This window comes from Lithobates pipiens, unplaced genomic scaffold (assembly GCF_037356315.1).
Source record: "Lithobates pipiens isolate NorthernLeopardFrog02 unplaced genomic scaffold, aLitPip1_a1.2 Scaffold_35, whole genome shotgun sequence".
Lineage (NCBI taxonomy): Eukaryota > Metazoa > Chordata > Amphibia > Anura > Ranidae > Lithobates > Lithobates pipiens.
This window is the reverse complement of record NW_027507811.1, coordinates 10425091-10440308: the sequence shown is the minus strand read 5'-3', so window position 1 is coordinate 10440308 and position 15218 is coordinate 10425091. Positions and strand designations below refer to the sequence as shown.

General features: G+C 46.2%; 3 protein-coding genes across 3 annotated transcripts in view; all 3 read right to left on the bottom strand.

Moving 5' to 3' along the window:
* Window positions 1-15218, bottom strand: part of LOC143955853 (uncharacterized) — a 126908-nt gene that overhangs the window by 93788 nt on the left and 17902 nt on the right. The gene's annotated exons all lie outside the window — the stretch shown is intronic.
* Window positions 261-15218, bottom strand: part of LOC143956078 (uncharacterized) — a 94509-nt gene continuing 79551 nt past the window's right edge. Inside the window, exons 11-12 of the mRNA XM_077466203.1 lie at window positions 5807-6083; window positions 261-5722 (exon numbers count right to left, since the gene is read on the bottom strand). Of these exons, the coding sequence (XP_077322329.1) occupies window positions 4519-5722; window positions 5807-6083 (1481 nt within the window). The 3' untranslated portion in view covers window positions 261-4518. The remainder of the gene's footprint in view (window positions 5723-5806; window positions 6084-15218) is intronic.
* Window positions 8003-9828, bottom strand: LOC143955923 (uncharacterized). The gene is made up of 5 exons (XM_077466046.1): window positions 9717-9828; window positions 9024-9370; window positions 8810-8907; window positions 8517-8720; window positions 8003-8361 (listed from the first exon to the last, which is right to left on the bottom strand). Exons 2-5 carry the CDS (start codon window positions 9106-9108, stop codon window positions 8161-8163), a joined length of 588 nt encoding a protein of 195 aa, XP_077322172.1. The 5' UTR covers window positions 9109-9370; window positions 9717-9828; the 3' UTR covers window positions 8003-8160.

Here is a 15218-nt window from a genome sequence, read left to right as displayed (position 1 = left end):
TCTACAAATTATGGGATATATACTGGAATTTTTTTTTAACGTTATTTATTCTTTTTTTTTTTCTTTTTTTGTAATACCGTTTCCCGAAAATAAGACCTAGCGTGATTGTCCATGATGGCTGCAAAATAAGCCCTACCCCCCAAATAAGCCCTACCCTGAAAAAGTAAGACCTACAAGGACTTTAACTAGGGCTTTTTTGGGGATGTAGGGCTTATATTGCAGCCATCACCGACAATCACGCTAGGTCTTTTTTTATGGGGGGGGGGAAACAGGGTAGTAGTAATGGCAGTGATCGGGGACTTTTAGTGGAACCGTGATAGAGCGGCAGAAAATCTGACACTAACTGACACTGGGTGGGAACAGACTGACAACTACATCTCCAGTGACAATAATACAGTGATCAGTGCTAATACTATACAATGCCACTGCGTTGACGACACTGGCTGGGAAAGGGCTTATCATCTCGGGGGTAATCAAACGGTCTAAGTGTGTGCCTAACAAGTGTTAATCTATTTGTTTCTTCTCCCTGCGTGCCCCGTAAGCGGCCAGCAATGTATAGGTACGTTATTGTGCCCGTAGAAGCCGCCTATCCGCAGCACAATGCAAGCAGGGGGCTCCTAAAGAGGTGACTCTAGAAGTAGTCCGCCGGCTCTGATGCTCCTGTAAGACCACATCCAAAATGGCCGCTTCATGGCCTGAAGAAGGAGCACGCGTGCCCTGAATGTGTCCCGCCACACCTCCTGCCTCTTCATCCGGTGACATCTCTGCCGTCAGCCCCTCCCTGTGCTCCTCCATCAGCCCTGGAATCCACCAGCATGGTCGTGATTGAGGATTACACGGGTGGCAGCTGTCCGGACTGTGCAGAGAGGTCTACTCCTTGACATGTGCCATACTACCTTTCTATCTTGTGACTGCTGTCCCTTCCCTATGGTCCTAAAGAGGTTAAAGGCCTTAAACTCCATAAACACTAAAGAGGTTGTGATGGAGACTTCATAAAAGACTTTTCTTCCATTTTATGGTTTGTTCGTATTAGTTTGGGCCTTTCAGGTGTAACCTAGAACCACATGGATATACCTCAGTGTTTTGGGGGATTTAGGTTTAGATTTATGGGATGCTGTGTGGAGACCTCAAGCTGATGTCAAGAATGGGATCTCCTGTAACTATGGGGTCTCCACACGGAATCCCATAAATCTAAACCTAAATCCCCAAAACACTGAGGTATATCCACGTGGTTCTAGGAGGCACCTGAGAGGCCAAAACGAATGCAAACCAACAAGCAAACCATAAAATGGAAAATAAGTCTTTTAGGAAGTCTCCATCACAACCTCTTTAGTGTTTATGGAGTTTAAGGCCTTTAACCTCTTTAGGACCATAGGGAAGGGACAGCAGTGCCAAAGAGGTTAAAGGCCTTAAATAGGTTGTGATGGAGACTTCCTAAAAGACTTTTCTTCCATTTTATGGTTTGTTTGTTGGTTTGTATTTGTTTTGGCCTCTCAGGTGTACCCTAGAACCACATGGATATACCTCTGTGTCTTGGGGGGGGGGGAGGATTTAGGTTTCGATTTATGGGATGCCGTGTGGCGACCACAAGCTGATGTCAAGAATGGGATCTCCTGTAACTATGTGGTCTCCATACGGCATCCCATAAATCTAAACCTAAGTCTCCCAAAACACTGAGGTATATCCATGTGGTTCTAGGAGGCACCTGAGAGGCCAAAACGAATGCAAACCAACAAGCAAACCATAAAATGGAAGATAAATCTTTTAGGAAGTCTTCATCACAACCTCTTTAGTGTTTATGGAGTTTAAGGCCTTTAACCTCTTTAGGACCATAGGGAAGGGACAGCAGTGTCAAAGAGGTTGAAGGCCTTAAATAGGTTGTGATGGAGACTTCATAAAAGACATTTCTTCAATTTTTTGGTTTATTTGTTGGTTTGTATTAGTTTTGGCCTCGAACCACATGGATATACCTCAGTGTTTTGGGGGATTTAGGTTTAGATTTATGGGATGCCGTGTGGAGACCACATAGTTACAGGAGATCCTATTCTTGACATCAGCTTGTGGTCTCCACACGGCATCCCATAAATCTAAACCTAAATCCCCCAAAACACTGCGGTATATCCATGTAGTTCTAGGGTGCACCTGAGAGGCCAAAATGAACACAAACCAAACATAAAATGGAATTGAAGTCTTTTAGGAAATCTCCATCACAACCTCTTTAGTGTTTATGGAGTTTAAGGCCTTTAACCTCTTTAGGACCATAGGGAAGGGACAGCAGTGCCAAAGAGGTTAAAGGCCTTAAACTCCATAAACACTAAAAGAGGTTGTGATGGAGACTTCCTAAAAGACTTCAATTCCATTTGATGGTTTGTATTAGTTTTGGTCTCTCAGGTGTACCCTAGAACCACATGGATATACCTCAGTGTTTTGGGGGATTTAGGTTTAGATTTATGGGATGCTGTGTGGAGACCTCAAGCTGATGTCAAGAATGGGATCTCCTGTAACTAATGTGGTCTCCACACGGAATCCCATAAATCTAAACCTAAATCCCCCAAAACACCAAGGTATATCCATGCAGTTCTAGGGTGCACCTGAGAGGCCAAAACCATAAAACTGAAGAGAAAGGAGAAGAATGGAAGAATCAAAAGTACAGAGGAAAGAGAAGAGAGTCTTTCGAAATTGGCCTTCAAGCCAAGGAGAGGATAATGTCCATGTATGAAGAAGCTCCTTCAGCATCCACTCTTCAGCTCTGTGTTTTTGGGAATGTCCATGTATGATGGAGCTCCTTCAGCATCCACTCTTCAGCTCTGTGTTTTTGGGAATGTCCATATATGATGAAGCTCCTTCAGCATCCACTCTTCAGCTCTGTGTTTTTGGGAATGTCCATGTATGATGGAGCTCCTTCAGCATCCACTCTTCAGCTCTGTGTTTTTTGGGGATGTCCATGTATGATGAAGCTCCTACAGCATCCACTCTTCAGCTCTGTGTTTTTTGGGAATGTCCATATATGATGAAGCTCCTTCAGCATCCACTCTTCAGCTCTGTGTTTTTGGGAATGTCCATGTATGATGAAGCTCCTTCAGCATTCACTCTTCAGCTCTGTGTTTTTGGGGATGTCCATGTATGATGGAGCTCCTTCAGCATCCACTCTTCAGCTCTGTGTTTTTTGGGGATGTCCATGTATGATGGAGCTGCTTCAGCATCCACTCTTCAGCTCTGTGTTTTTTGGGGATGTCCATGTATGATGAAGCTCCTTCAGCATCCACTCTTCAGCTCTGTGTTTTTGGGGATGTCCATGTATGGTGAAGCTTCTACAGCATCCACTCTTCAGCTCTGTGTTTTTTGGGGATGTCCATGTATGGTGAAGCTTCTACAGCATCCACTCTTCAGCTCTGTGTTTTTTGGGGATGTGCATGTATGATGAAGCTCCTTCAGCATCCACTCTTCAGCTCTGTGTTTTTGGGGATGTCCATGTATGGTGAAGCTTCTACAGCATCCACTCTTCAGCTCTGTGTTTTTTGGGGATGTCCATGTATGGTGAAGCTTCTACAGCATCCACTCTTCAGCTCTGTGTTTTTTGGGGATGTCCATGTATAGTGAAGCTCCTTCAGCATCCACTCTTCAGCTCTGTGTTTTTGGGGATGTCCATGTATGATGAAGCTCCTTCAGCATCCACTCTTCAGCTCTGTGTTTTTTGGGGATGTCCATGTATGATGAAGCTCCTTCAGCATCCACTCTTGTGTTTTTGGGGATGTCCATGTATGGTGAAGCTTCTACAGCATCCACTCTTCAGCTCAGTGTTTTTGGGGATGTCCATGTATGGTGAAGCTTCTACAGCATCCACTCTTCAGCTCTGTGTTTTTTGGGAATGTCCATGTATGATGAAGCTCCTTCAGCATCCACTCTTCAGCTCAGTGTTTTTGGGGATGTCCATGTATGGTGAAGCTTCTACAGCATCCACTCTTCAGTTCTGTGTTTTTTGGGAATGTCCATGTATGATGGAGCTCCTTCAGCATCCACTCTTCAGCTCTGTGTTTTTTGGGGATGTCCATGTATGGTGAAGCTTCCACAGCATCCACTCTTCAGCTCTGTGTTTTTTGGGGATGTCCATGTATGGTGAAGCTTCTACAGCATCCACTCTTCAGCTCAGTGTTTTTGGGGATGTCCATGTATAGTGAAGCTCCTTCAGCATCCACTCTTCAGCTCTGTGTTTTTTGGGGATGTCCATGTATAGTGAAGCTCCTTCAGCATCCACTCTTCAGCTCAGTGTTTTTGGGGATGTCCATGTATGGTGAAGCTCCTTCAGCATCCACTCTTCAGCTCTGTGTTTTTTGGGGATGTCCATGTATGGTGAAGCTCCTTCAGCATCCACTCTTCAGCTCTGTGTTTTTTGGGGATGTCCATGTATGGTGAAGCTTCTACAGCATCCACTCTTCAGCCCCGTTTTTGGGGGAGGTATATCAAGGTGAGATCTCTAATGTATGGCAAAATTTGATTCATACAGAAGACATTTCTATACTAATACATATTAACGGTTGTGTGGGTTCTCCGATGTCTATCAAGATCAGACTCCTGTAAAAAACATTTCCCGCACTCAGGGCAGGAACACGACTTCTCCCCAGTGTGAGATTTCTGATGTCTAACAAGTTCTAATTTCTCTGGGAAACATTCCCCGCACTCAGGGCAGGGATACGGCTTCTCCTCCGTGTGAGTCATCTGATGTCTGACAAGTTCCGATTTCCCTGGGAAGCAAATCCCGCACTCAGGACAGGAACACGGCTTCTCCTCCGTGTGAGATTTCTGATGTCTGCCAAGCTCTGATTTCGATGGGAAACATTTCCCGCACACAGGGCAGGGATACGGCTTCTCCCCCGTGTGAGTCCTCTGATGTCTGACAAGTTCTTGTTTCCGTACGTAACATTTCTCGCATTCGGTGCAGGAAAACAGCTTTGTCCCCGCGTGGCGTATCAGGTGTTCAGTAAGACTGAACTTTCGAGAAAAGCATCTCCCGCACTCGGGGCAGGAATACGGCTTCTCCCCCGTGTGAGACCTTTCGTGTTTAACAAGTTCTGCCTTCCATTTGTAACATTTTGTGCACTTGGGGCAGGAAAAAGGCCTCTCCCCTGTGTGAGATCTTTGATGACGGAGGAGGGTGGGCTTCTGTGCAAAACATTTCCCGCACTCGGGGCAGGAAAACGGCTTCTCACCCGTGTGAGTTCTTTGATGAAGGACGAGGGCGTACATCTGTGTAAAACATTTCCCACACTCAGAGCAGAAATACAGATTCTCACCCGTGTGTAATCTCTGATGTCTGGAAAGAGTGTTCTTCTCTGCAAAACATTTCCCGCACTCAAGGCAGGAATACGGCTTCTCACCCGTGTGAGACCTCTGATGTCTGACAAGTTCTTCTTTCCACGTGTAACATTTTGGACACTCGGGGCAGGAATAAAGCTTCTCCCCTGTGTGAATTCTCTGATGACGTTCAAGGATGTGTTTCTGTGTAAAACATTTCCCACACTTGGAGCAGTTATACGGCTTCTCCCCTGTGTGGGTTCTTTGATGACGGACAAGGATGTATTTCTGCGTAAAACATTTTTCGCAGTCAGAGCAGGAATACATGTTCTCCCCCGTGTGCAATTTCTGATGTCTAAAGAGACTGCTCCTTTCTGAAAAACATTTCCCGCACTCAGAACAGGAATACGGCTTCTTCCCTGTGTGAGATCTTTGATGTTTAATGTATTCTCCAAAATGATAAAAACATTCCCCGCACTCCGAACAGGAATAAAGTTTCTCACCCGTGTGGGACCTCTGGTGTAGAGAAAGACTTAATTCAGAGGTAAAACTTTTCCCGCATTCAGGACAGGAAAATGTCTTCTCCTCCTGAATTCCGGCCCCATCCCCCACAGTACGAGGTTGCTCGGAGTCGGAGGGATTCCATGGTCTATCCACACTGTGAAGTCCACCATCCATAGTGGAGATCATTGTCTTTTCTCCTCCACAATCTCCTGTGATGTCCTCATCTTCTATTTTCCAACCTGGAGATAAAGTGAGACGATCCTTTGAGGGTTTCTCCATGGCGTGTCCTGGAAAAATAGAAAAACATCATCAATAGATATGAGAGGGTTAGTTCACTTCCATCAAGATCCCATCTGGATCAGGTAGATATGAGTGAGGAGATGTTCTCTGTGGAGGTCCCAACCAGCCGGGACTTTTCCCCCCTCTTCAGTCCTTTGGTCCTCCTCCCAGATCACTTCTACATTTACACAGCCTTGTCAGAAGAGCAGGAACCAATGGGGGCTGGGAGGTCCATGCTCTTTACACAACCACAAGCCTAGGAACTGGGTCATGTGATCTCGGATAGACAAGAGGGTCAAAGTTCAGACTTGCAGACCCTTTACCACAGAACAAGTGACCATAGGCCTAGGCTTCTGGTGATAGGCAGCACTGGAGGGAGCTAGCAGGAGTAATCTGCTGCCTTCGATTTAGTTAACCACCCCCCCCCCCCCCCCTCAAAAAAACTCTATGCCTTTGGTCTTGGTAACTGTACTCTTCACTGGATCTCTACCTACTTATTTAACCGCACCTTTAGCGTTACCTACAATTCTACTTCCTCCTCTCCTCGTCCTTTCTCTGTTGGGGTCCTCCAAGGTTCTTTTCTTAGACCTCTCCTATTTTCAATCTACACCTCCTCCCGGGGTCATCTGATAGCCTTCCATGGCTTCCAATACCACGTCTACGCTGACAACACCCAAATCTATTTCTCTACCCCTCAGCTCACCCCACGTATCGCTAATTTACTATCAGACATATCAGTCTGGATGTCACACCACTTCCTCCAACTCAATCTATCCAAAACCGAACTTATCATTTTTCCTCCCCCCGCGTGCCCCTTCCCCTGATCTCTCTGTCAAAATTGATGGCACAACTATCAGCCCATCCCCACATGCCAAGGTTCTAGGTGTAGTCCTGGACTCTGAACTCTCCTTTAAGCCCCACGTCCAATCACTGTCCAAATCCTGCCGCCTCAACCTCCGCAACATCTCCAAAATACGCCCCTTTCTAACCAATGACACAACAAAGCTCTTAATTCACTCGCTGGTCATCTCTCGCCTCGACTACTACAACTCCCTTCTCATTGGCTTACCTCTGTATACTCTACCCCCCCCCCCCCCCAGCCCATCATGAATGCTGCCGCCAGACTCATCAACCTTACCAATTGCTCTTTCAATCCCTCCACCGGCTTCGGCTTACACGCCGAATTAAATTCAAAATACTAACAACTACCTACAAAGCAATCCACAACTCTGCCCCCAGCTACATCACTGACCTGGTCTCAAAGTACCAACCTAATCGTTCTCTTCGTTCTTCTCAGGACCTCCTGCCTTCTAGCTCTCTCATTGTCTCCTCTCATACTCGTCTCCAGGACTTCTCCAGAGCCTCTCCAAACCTATGGAACTCCTTACCCCAATCTGTCCTTCTATCTCCTACTCTATTAGCTTTTAGACGATCCCTGAAAACCCTCCTCTTCAGAGAAGCCTACCCTACCCCCAGCTAACAACTGTAATTTCATTTTCTCCATCAGCTCACCCCCCACAGTTACTATACCCTTTGTTGCACTTGACTCTACCTTCTAGATCAGTGATGGCAAACCTTGGCACCCCTGATGTTTTGGAACTACATTTCCCATGATGCTCAGGCACTCTACAGTGTAGTGGAGCATCATGGGAAATGTAGTTCCAAAACATCTGGGGTGCCAAGGTTCGCCATCACTGTTCTAGATTGTAAGCTCTAATGAGCCGGGCCCTCTGATCCCTCCTGTATTGAATTGTACTGTCTGCCCTCATGTTGTAAAGTGCTGAACAAACTATATAAATCCTATATAATAATAATAGTAATAATAATTTTCTCCAAAAAAGGTTACTTTTTATTTTTCAAACCAACAAGACATTTAATAGAGTTTTATGGTAACATTTAGCGATAAGTCGGCTGGAAGACGAGTGACCAACCTAAGAAAGGCTCAATCTGTGTTATCATATCTGTGCTACTGTAACTAGGAGTGACCCACAACCTAATACTGCCAGCTGAACCGCAAATAGGGTATCAGTACAGGGAGGAGACCATTATCAACCTATTATTGGCTGATATCACTCAGCTCCCGCCCTACTCTGGACCAATCAGTGAGCAGTAACAGAGCAGAGATAAGAGAAGAATATATGATGGGTCACCTGTGCTGATCTCTGTAGGAGTGTCCTCCTCTATGAATGTCCTCGTCATTCCAGCCTCCTCCGTATATTGCTGATCATCCCTCACATACGTCTCTTCTACTTCACCCTCAACTTTTATGGTCATCAGATCTTCACCCTAAACCAACAGAATGGCAGAAAATAACATCTGTAACATCGAAGTATTTATGATGTGAGATCACATAGAAAATATCATCTTGTAGAGTCCACACATCATCTCCACATGTCAGAGTGTTCAATCACTTTATGTTCCCGACCCTCAACTCCACCTACCTGATGATGGTGGGGGATGGTGTGACCTTCCTGTGTGGAATACAGAGGACGGGGACATCTCTCTGGTGGGTTCCCATTACTGGACGATTCCACCATGATGTCCTGGTACAGATCTTTGTGTACTTCCTCCACCAGACCATCCTCATCCACCTCCTTTTTTATCTCTTTCTTAACATCATCTTTAGAACCTCTCAGGTTTCCACTCTGAATATATAATAAAAAAGACATCAGTTGTAACAATGCAGATAATGTACAGATCCTAATGATACTATCACAGATCGTTCCTCACCTACCTGATGATGGTGGGGGATGGTGTGACCTTCCTGTGTGGAATCCCGGGAATACAGAGGACGGGGACATCTCTCTGGTGGGTTCCCATTACTGGATCCATCTGTAGGAAACACACACACTGACTGAATACATTGTTTCTATGTGTTTATCAGATGATGGGGGATCTAGGTGGAGCCTCCGTACTGCTCTCTCCTTTACAATAAAGTCTCCTCTTACCCGGTGATGTGCGGGGCGGCTGATTGGCCATCATGACGTCCTTGTAGAGATCCTTGTGTCCTTCTAAATACTCCCACTCCTCCATGGAGAAATAGACAGTGACATCCTGACACCTTATAGGAACCTGACACACACAATGATACAGTCACCATCCAGACACATCCCTTGTCTGTTACTGGATAATGTCCCAGAATTCCCAGAATCCTCCTCACCTCTCCTGTCAGCAGCTCCATCATCTTCTTGGTGACTTCTAGAATCTTCTCCATGTTGTGTCTCTCGGGTTTTAGGGAGTCACATGGAGGCACTGTGATGGTCATATGATCACCTGATTTCACAAGAGGAAATCTCTGTATTGGGGAACCAATAGGAAGATCATGTTAGAATCCCAGAATCCTCCTCACCTCTCCGGTCAGGTCTGTGTTTTATTAATAGAGATAAGAGTGATGTCACGTGACCTCCCAGAATCCTCCTCACTTCTCCGGTCAGGTCTGTGTTTTATTAATAGAGATAAGATTGATGTCATGTGACCTCCCAGAATCCTCCTCACCTCTCCGGTCAGGTCTGTGTGTTATTAATAGAGATAAGAGTGATGTCATGTGACCTCCCAGAATCCTCCTCACCTCTCCGGTCAGGTCTGTGTTTTATTAATAGAGATAAGAGTGATGTCATGTGACCTCCCAGAATCCTCCTCACCTCTCCGGTCAGCAGGTAGATGATCTCCAGGGTGAGGTTTAGAATCCTCTCAGTCATGTGACTCCAGTCCTCCATCCTCATTGATGTAGTCATGTGATCTATGTGGGTTTCTCTGTAGATAATTCTGTATTGGTTGTACAATATCAGAATTGGGATATAAGAGGTTAATAGGCGGGTTTCCCCCAATGGGAATTGGCACATGTTAAATTTGGTTGTTTCAAATACAGGCACTGCCCAAGGTGCTGTTACAACGGCACCGTCAATAGTGGAGACACCATGGCCACCAGAAGTCTGTTGATAGCTGAGCTCTGCTGTCCACTGTGAAGTTCCTCTCATCTTGGACACCCTTCTCCCTCAGAGCTTTTCTGATCTTTCCTCCATGACACCCAAGTGTGGTCTGACGCCTCATTGTCCACCACCTCTTCCTCACCAGAGCCTAGCTTGCAGAAAGCATCGGCTACTGCCCCCTGCCTGGAGTGTGGCTTCTTTCCTAGTAGAACTCAGACAATGACCCATCTTCTCCCCTCCAATCAACCCGCTGTCTATAACTCCAAAATATTTACACTGAGGCCGATATCCATTAATGTAAAGGAGTAGATAGCCACCTTCTCCCTCTTTTGGCTGATCTCAGCCACCCCCCCATAGTGAAGATTGGAGGTGGTTCATGTCCTCCCCCATTATGGGCTGCTGATCAGATACAAAGGCTGTGCAGAGCTTTATGGGCGAACACCAAAATTAATTGACCACAAAATTATAGCAAAATTCGAATTTTGGAAATTGGGATCCAGTTTCAGTACAACCTGAATCTGACCCCCATCCCTCGTTACAAGAAACTGGTGAGACATCTCCAAAATGAAGGAAATGTTTCGGCCCCATAAGTGGGGAAATATTCTGACCTTGAAGGGGTTAATCTACATTTCCACACTATATATGTGTGTATCAACATCTGCTGGAGATAAAAGACATCACAGTGACTATGGAGAAAGAGGACGGACATGACAGGGGGGTTACTGGGTGAAAATAGAAAATAAGATCTTATTATTACCTCCTCTGATGCCACTTCCAGCAATGTCTCCTCTCTACGTCTTCCGACTCACCTCTCACCCAGGACTTCCTATTTGTAACCTGACATCACTTCCTGTCTTCCATAGAGACTTCCTGTCTGGGTAAAAGTGAGATCACCATCTTGTGGAGCTCAGAGGAACTGCAGCTCACTCTTAGGGTGAACACAGTCTTGTCACTGTTGCCAAGTGACCCAGATGCTGCAGGACAGTCCCGGGATTTGGTCTTCTGTCCCATTATGTCCTCATCTCGCAGGTTCCAGGGTTCTGTGTAAAGTGGTGGTGAGGTGATGACAGCTTCCATCATCCAAGTTGCACCTCCAGGCCCAACATCCAAGTAGCACCTACAGGCCCAACATCCAAGTAGCACCTCCAGGCCCAACATCCAAGTAGCACCTCCGGGCCCAACATCCAAGTAGCACCTCCAGGCGTTCTAGGAGCAAAATTACACATATAATTTCATGACGACCTATCTCACTTTTGAAGGCCCTGGAGCACCAGGACAATGGAATTGCCCACAAAATGACCCCATTTTGGATATCAAACACCCCAACGTATAATCTATGATGCATGTTGAGTCTTTTGAACGGTTCATTTTTGTTCCAGAAGTTTTCGGAAAATGTGTGAAAAATATGAAAACGCATTTTTTTTTACACAAAGCTGTCCGTTTCTAAGATATTTCCAACACATAGCATGTACATGGCAAAAATGACACCCCAAAAACAATTCTGCTACTCCTCCTGAGTATAGCGATACCACATGTGTGAGACTTTTACACAGCCTTGCTGCCAGTAAATCAGGGCTGTGACAGTGTCATCAATATATTTGAGGTAGGTGGTGGGTTGGTTTTCGGCAGCAGAAAAACTTGAACAGGGCCATATGAAACAGATGAAATGCAACTTTCTTATACCAATAATGGGACTTGCGGGTTGACAAATATGTTTGTAGCATCTGATCATTTAACCCCCCCCCCCACCCCCATATACAGATTATAGTCATGGACACATTCAGGCTTTACTATGGGGCCACGTCTTCTCTGAATCTCCACCAAGGTGTCATTGTGGATGGTAGTCATCATGTGAACATCTTTCTTGTCCCGCTACTTCATGGTCAACACCTCCTCATGAGGATTCCACCTTTTGGAGCCATTTTGATAGTAAAATCTTGTGGGAAGCCCTTCCTATTTTTTCAGGAAGGCACCGCAGGCCAGGGTTTGTTTACGATACGGGTGAAAAGGGGCAAGCTGCTGTAGTAATTGTCTACATATAAGTGGTATCCTTTTTTGAACAGGGGGGTATGCAAGTTCCTAGACAATTTTACCACTGGTTCCTATATATGTGGGGCATTCAGGCATGTACTGGCCATCGGGACTACAGGGAGTTTCCCGGTGGGCCAATGGCTCAGTGGGCCACTCTGATGTAAGGGGGCTGGTGATGGTACACTCTGATGTAAGGAGGTGCTGATGGACACTCTGATGTAAGGGGGTGCTGATGGGACACTCTGATGTAAGGAGGTGCTGATGGGACACTCTGATGTAAGGGGGCTGGTGATGGGACACTCTGATGTAAGGGGGCTGGTGATGGGACACTCTGATGTAAGGGGGCTGGTGATGGGACACTCTGATGTAAGGGGGCACTGATGGGACACTCTGATGTAAGGGCTGGTGATGGGACACTCTGATGTAAGGGGGCTGGTGATGGGACACTCTGATGTAAGGAGGTGCTGATGGGACACTCTGATGTAAGGGGGCTGGTGATGGGACACTGATGTAAGGGGGCTGATGATGGGACACTCTGATGTAAGGGGGCTGGTCATGGGACACTCTGATGTAAGGGAGTGCTGATGGGACACTCTGATGTAAGGGGGCTGCTGATGGGACACCCTGATGTAAGGAGGTGTTGATGGGACACTCCGATGTAAGGGGGCTGATGATGGGACACTCTGATGTAAGGGGGCTGGTGATGGGACACTCTGATGTAAGGAGGTGCTGATGGGACACTCTGATGTAAGGGGGCTGATGATGGGACACTCTGATGTAAGGGGGCTGCTGATGGGACACCCTGATGTAAGGAGGTGTTGATGGGACACTCCGATGTAAGGGGGCTGATGATGGGACACTCTGATGTAAGGGGGCTGGTGATGGGACACTCTGATGTAAGGAGGTGCTGATGGGACACTCTGATGTAAGGGGGCTGGTGATGGGACACTCTGATGTAAGGAGGTGCTGATGGGACACTCTGATGTAAGGGGGCTGGTGATGGGACACTATGATGTAAGGGAGTGCTGATGGGACACTCTGATGTAAGGGGGCTGGTGATGGGACACTCTGATGTAAGGAGGCTGGTGATGGGACACTCTGATGTAAGGAGGTGCTGATGGGACACTCTGATGTAAGGGGGCTGGTGATGGGACACTCTGATGTAAGGGAGTGCTGATGGGACACTCTGATGTAAGGGGGCTGGTGATGGGACACTCTGATGTAAGGGGGCTGGTGATGGGACACTCTGATGTAAGGGGGCTGGTCATGGGACACTCTGAGGTAAGGGAGTGCTGATGGGACACTCAAACTGTAAGTGGGCCGGTCTGGATGAAGTCCAGGGCCAAATTTCTGTCCCAGTGCAGCCCTGGGGGCATTCACTGGGCTGGAGCTGGGAGTCGTTGCCTTCATAATTCCAGAATGTGTAAACGTACCCAGTGGCTCGATCACACAATTTGTTCAATTTCAACCCATATACCTGGCTCTCTTACTTAATCCATCCTTAATTCCCCCAGAGGTTCTCACCCTAGCCAGTAACTTGCGTTCATATTTTTTTAACCCTCCAAGTGCATTACTTTACCTTTTTCAACATTAAACCTCATTGGCCATGTAGTTGCCCACCTCATTATTTTATTGAGGACCTCTTGTAAAGTTTCTATATTCTTCAGTGAAGTTATTGCCCTACTTAGCTTCATATCATCAGCAAACAGTGAGATTGAGCTCTTTATCCCATCCTCTATCTCAGAGGTCTCCAAACTATGGCCCTCCGGTTCTTCAGGAACTACAATTCCCATCATGCCTAGTCATGTCTGTGAATGTCAGAGTTTTCAAATGCCTTATGGAACGTGTAGCTCCGCAACAGCTGGAGGGCCGGAGTTTGGAGATCCTGGGACTATATCATTTATGAATAAATTGAGAAGAATTGCTCCCAGGACAGATCCTTGGGGTACCCCACTTACCACTTCAGACCAGTCTGAGTACACAATATTTATCTCCACCCTTTGGACGTGCTCCTGTAACCAGTTTTCTATACATGAACAAACCCTATGGTCCGTGCCTGCATGACCTCAGTTTGTAAAGTAAATGTTGATGGGGGCCTTCCCTTATCTAGATGGCCACTCACTTCCTCATAGAATGTTAACAGGTTGGTTTGGCAAGAACGACCTTTCGTAAATCCATTGGGAAAGAAGCGCCAGCTAAGTGTAGTATACCAGTTGAAAGGTTTAATAGCAGTAGATAAAAAACACTCACAAAAAGTAAATAGAAAGCAGGCTCATCTGGTACAAAGTATGTAGATGTTGGCTCCTCCTAAATCCATCCTGTAGGACCACTGGCATTGGTTTCGACTGCTGGGGAGGGAGATGGCCATGGAGGAGCCCCGGGAGACCAGGCCAACCAGCGTGGAACACATGACGGAAGTGACGTCACTGCAATGATGGGAGGACCAGAACCAGAGCAAGGCAAGGCTGCGCACTCTGACCATCTAGCTCCTTCTACAGGCCATAGTTTGTACCAGATGAGCATATTTTCTATTTACTTTTTGCATTTTTAATCTATTGCTATTAAACCTTTTAACTGAGACACTACACTTAGCTGGCGCTTCCTTCCCCTTTGTTCGCTTTCCCATTGGTTTATACAGAGCCAGTCACAACTTGGAGGATAGCAGCCACCGGTGGTCTTGTGCTTCCTTTAATCAGCTCTCTTCTACCATGGATCAGAGACATTGATGGATTGTTTTTTTAACCATGATTAATCAGGTAATAGACATTTATTGCTGGCTGGACAATATAACTCTCCGTGCGCCAGAATTTATATTTCCCTCTCGTAAATCCATGCGGATTACTACTAACGATACTATTTTCATCAGCAAATTCTTGGATATAGTCCATTATCATCCCCTCCAATAGTTTACATTCTATCGATGTTAGACTGACTGGCCTGTAGATTCCAGGTATATACACTATATTACCAAAAGTATTCAGTCGTCTGCCTAATTTTAGGGACAGTATACTGACAGGATTGGCACCAGCTGATTGGCGAAAAGGCCAACGTGCTACCAATATATAAAAAAAGGGCAGAGATACACTATGTTACCAAAAGTATTGGGACACCTGCCTTTACACGTACATGAACTTTAATTGCATCCCAGTCTTCCTCCGTAGGGTTCAATATTGAGTTGGCTCC

Excerpts from the sequence above, each read along its gene's own strand:
- LOC143955923 (XM_077466046.1), bottom strand. The coding sequence starts at position 9,108 with ATGGAGGAGTGGGAGTATTTAGAAGGACACAAGGATCTCTACAAGGAC. Across the intron at positions 8,908-9,023 it reads GCCGCCCCGCACATCACCGG|ATGGATCCAGTAATGGGAAC; the intron begins GTAAGAGGAGAC and ends TGTTTCCTACAG. Across the intron at positions 8,721-8,809 it reads CCATCCCCCACCATCATCAG|AGTGGAAACCTGAGAGGTTC; the intron begins GTAGGTGAGGAA and ends TTATATATTCAG.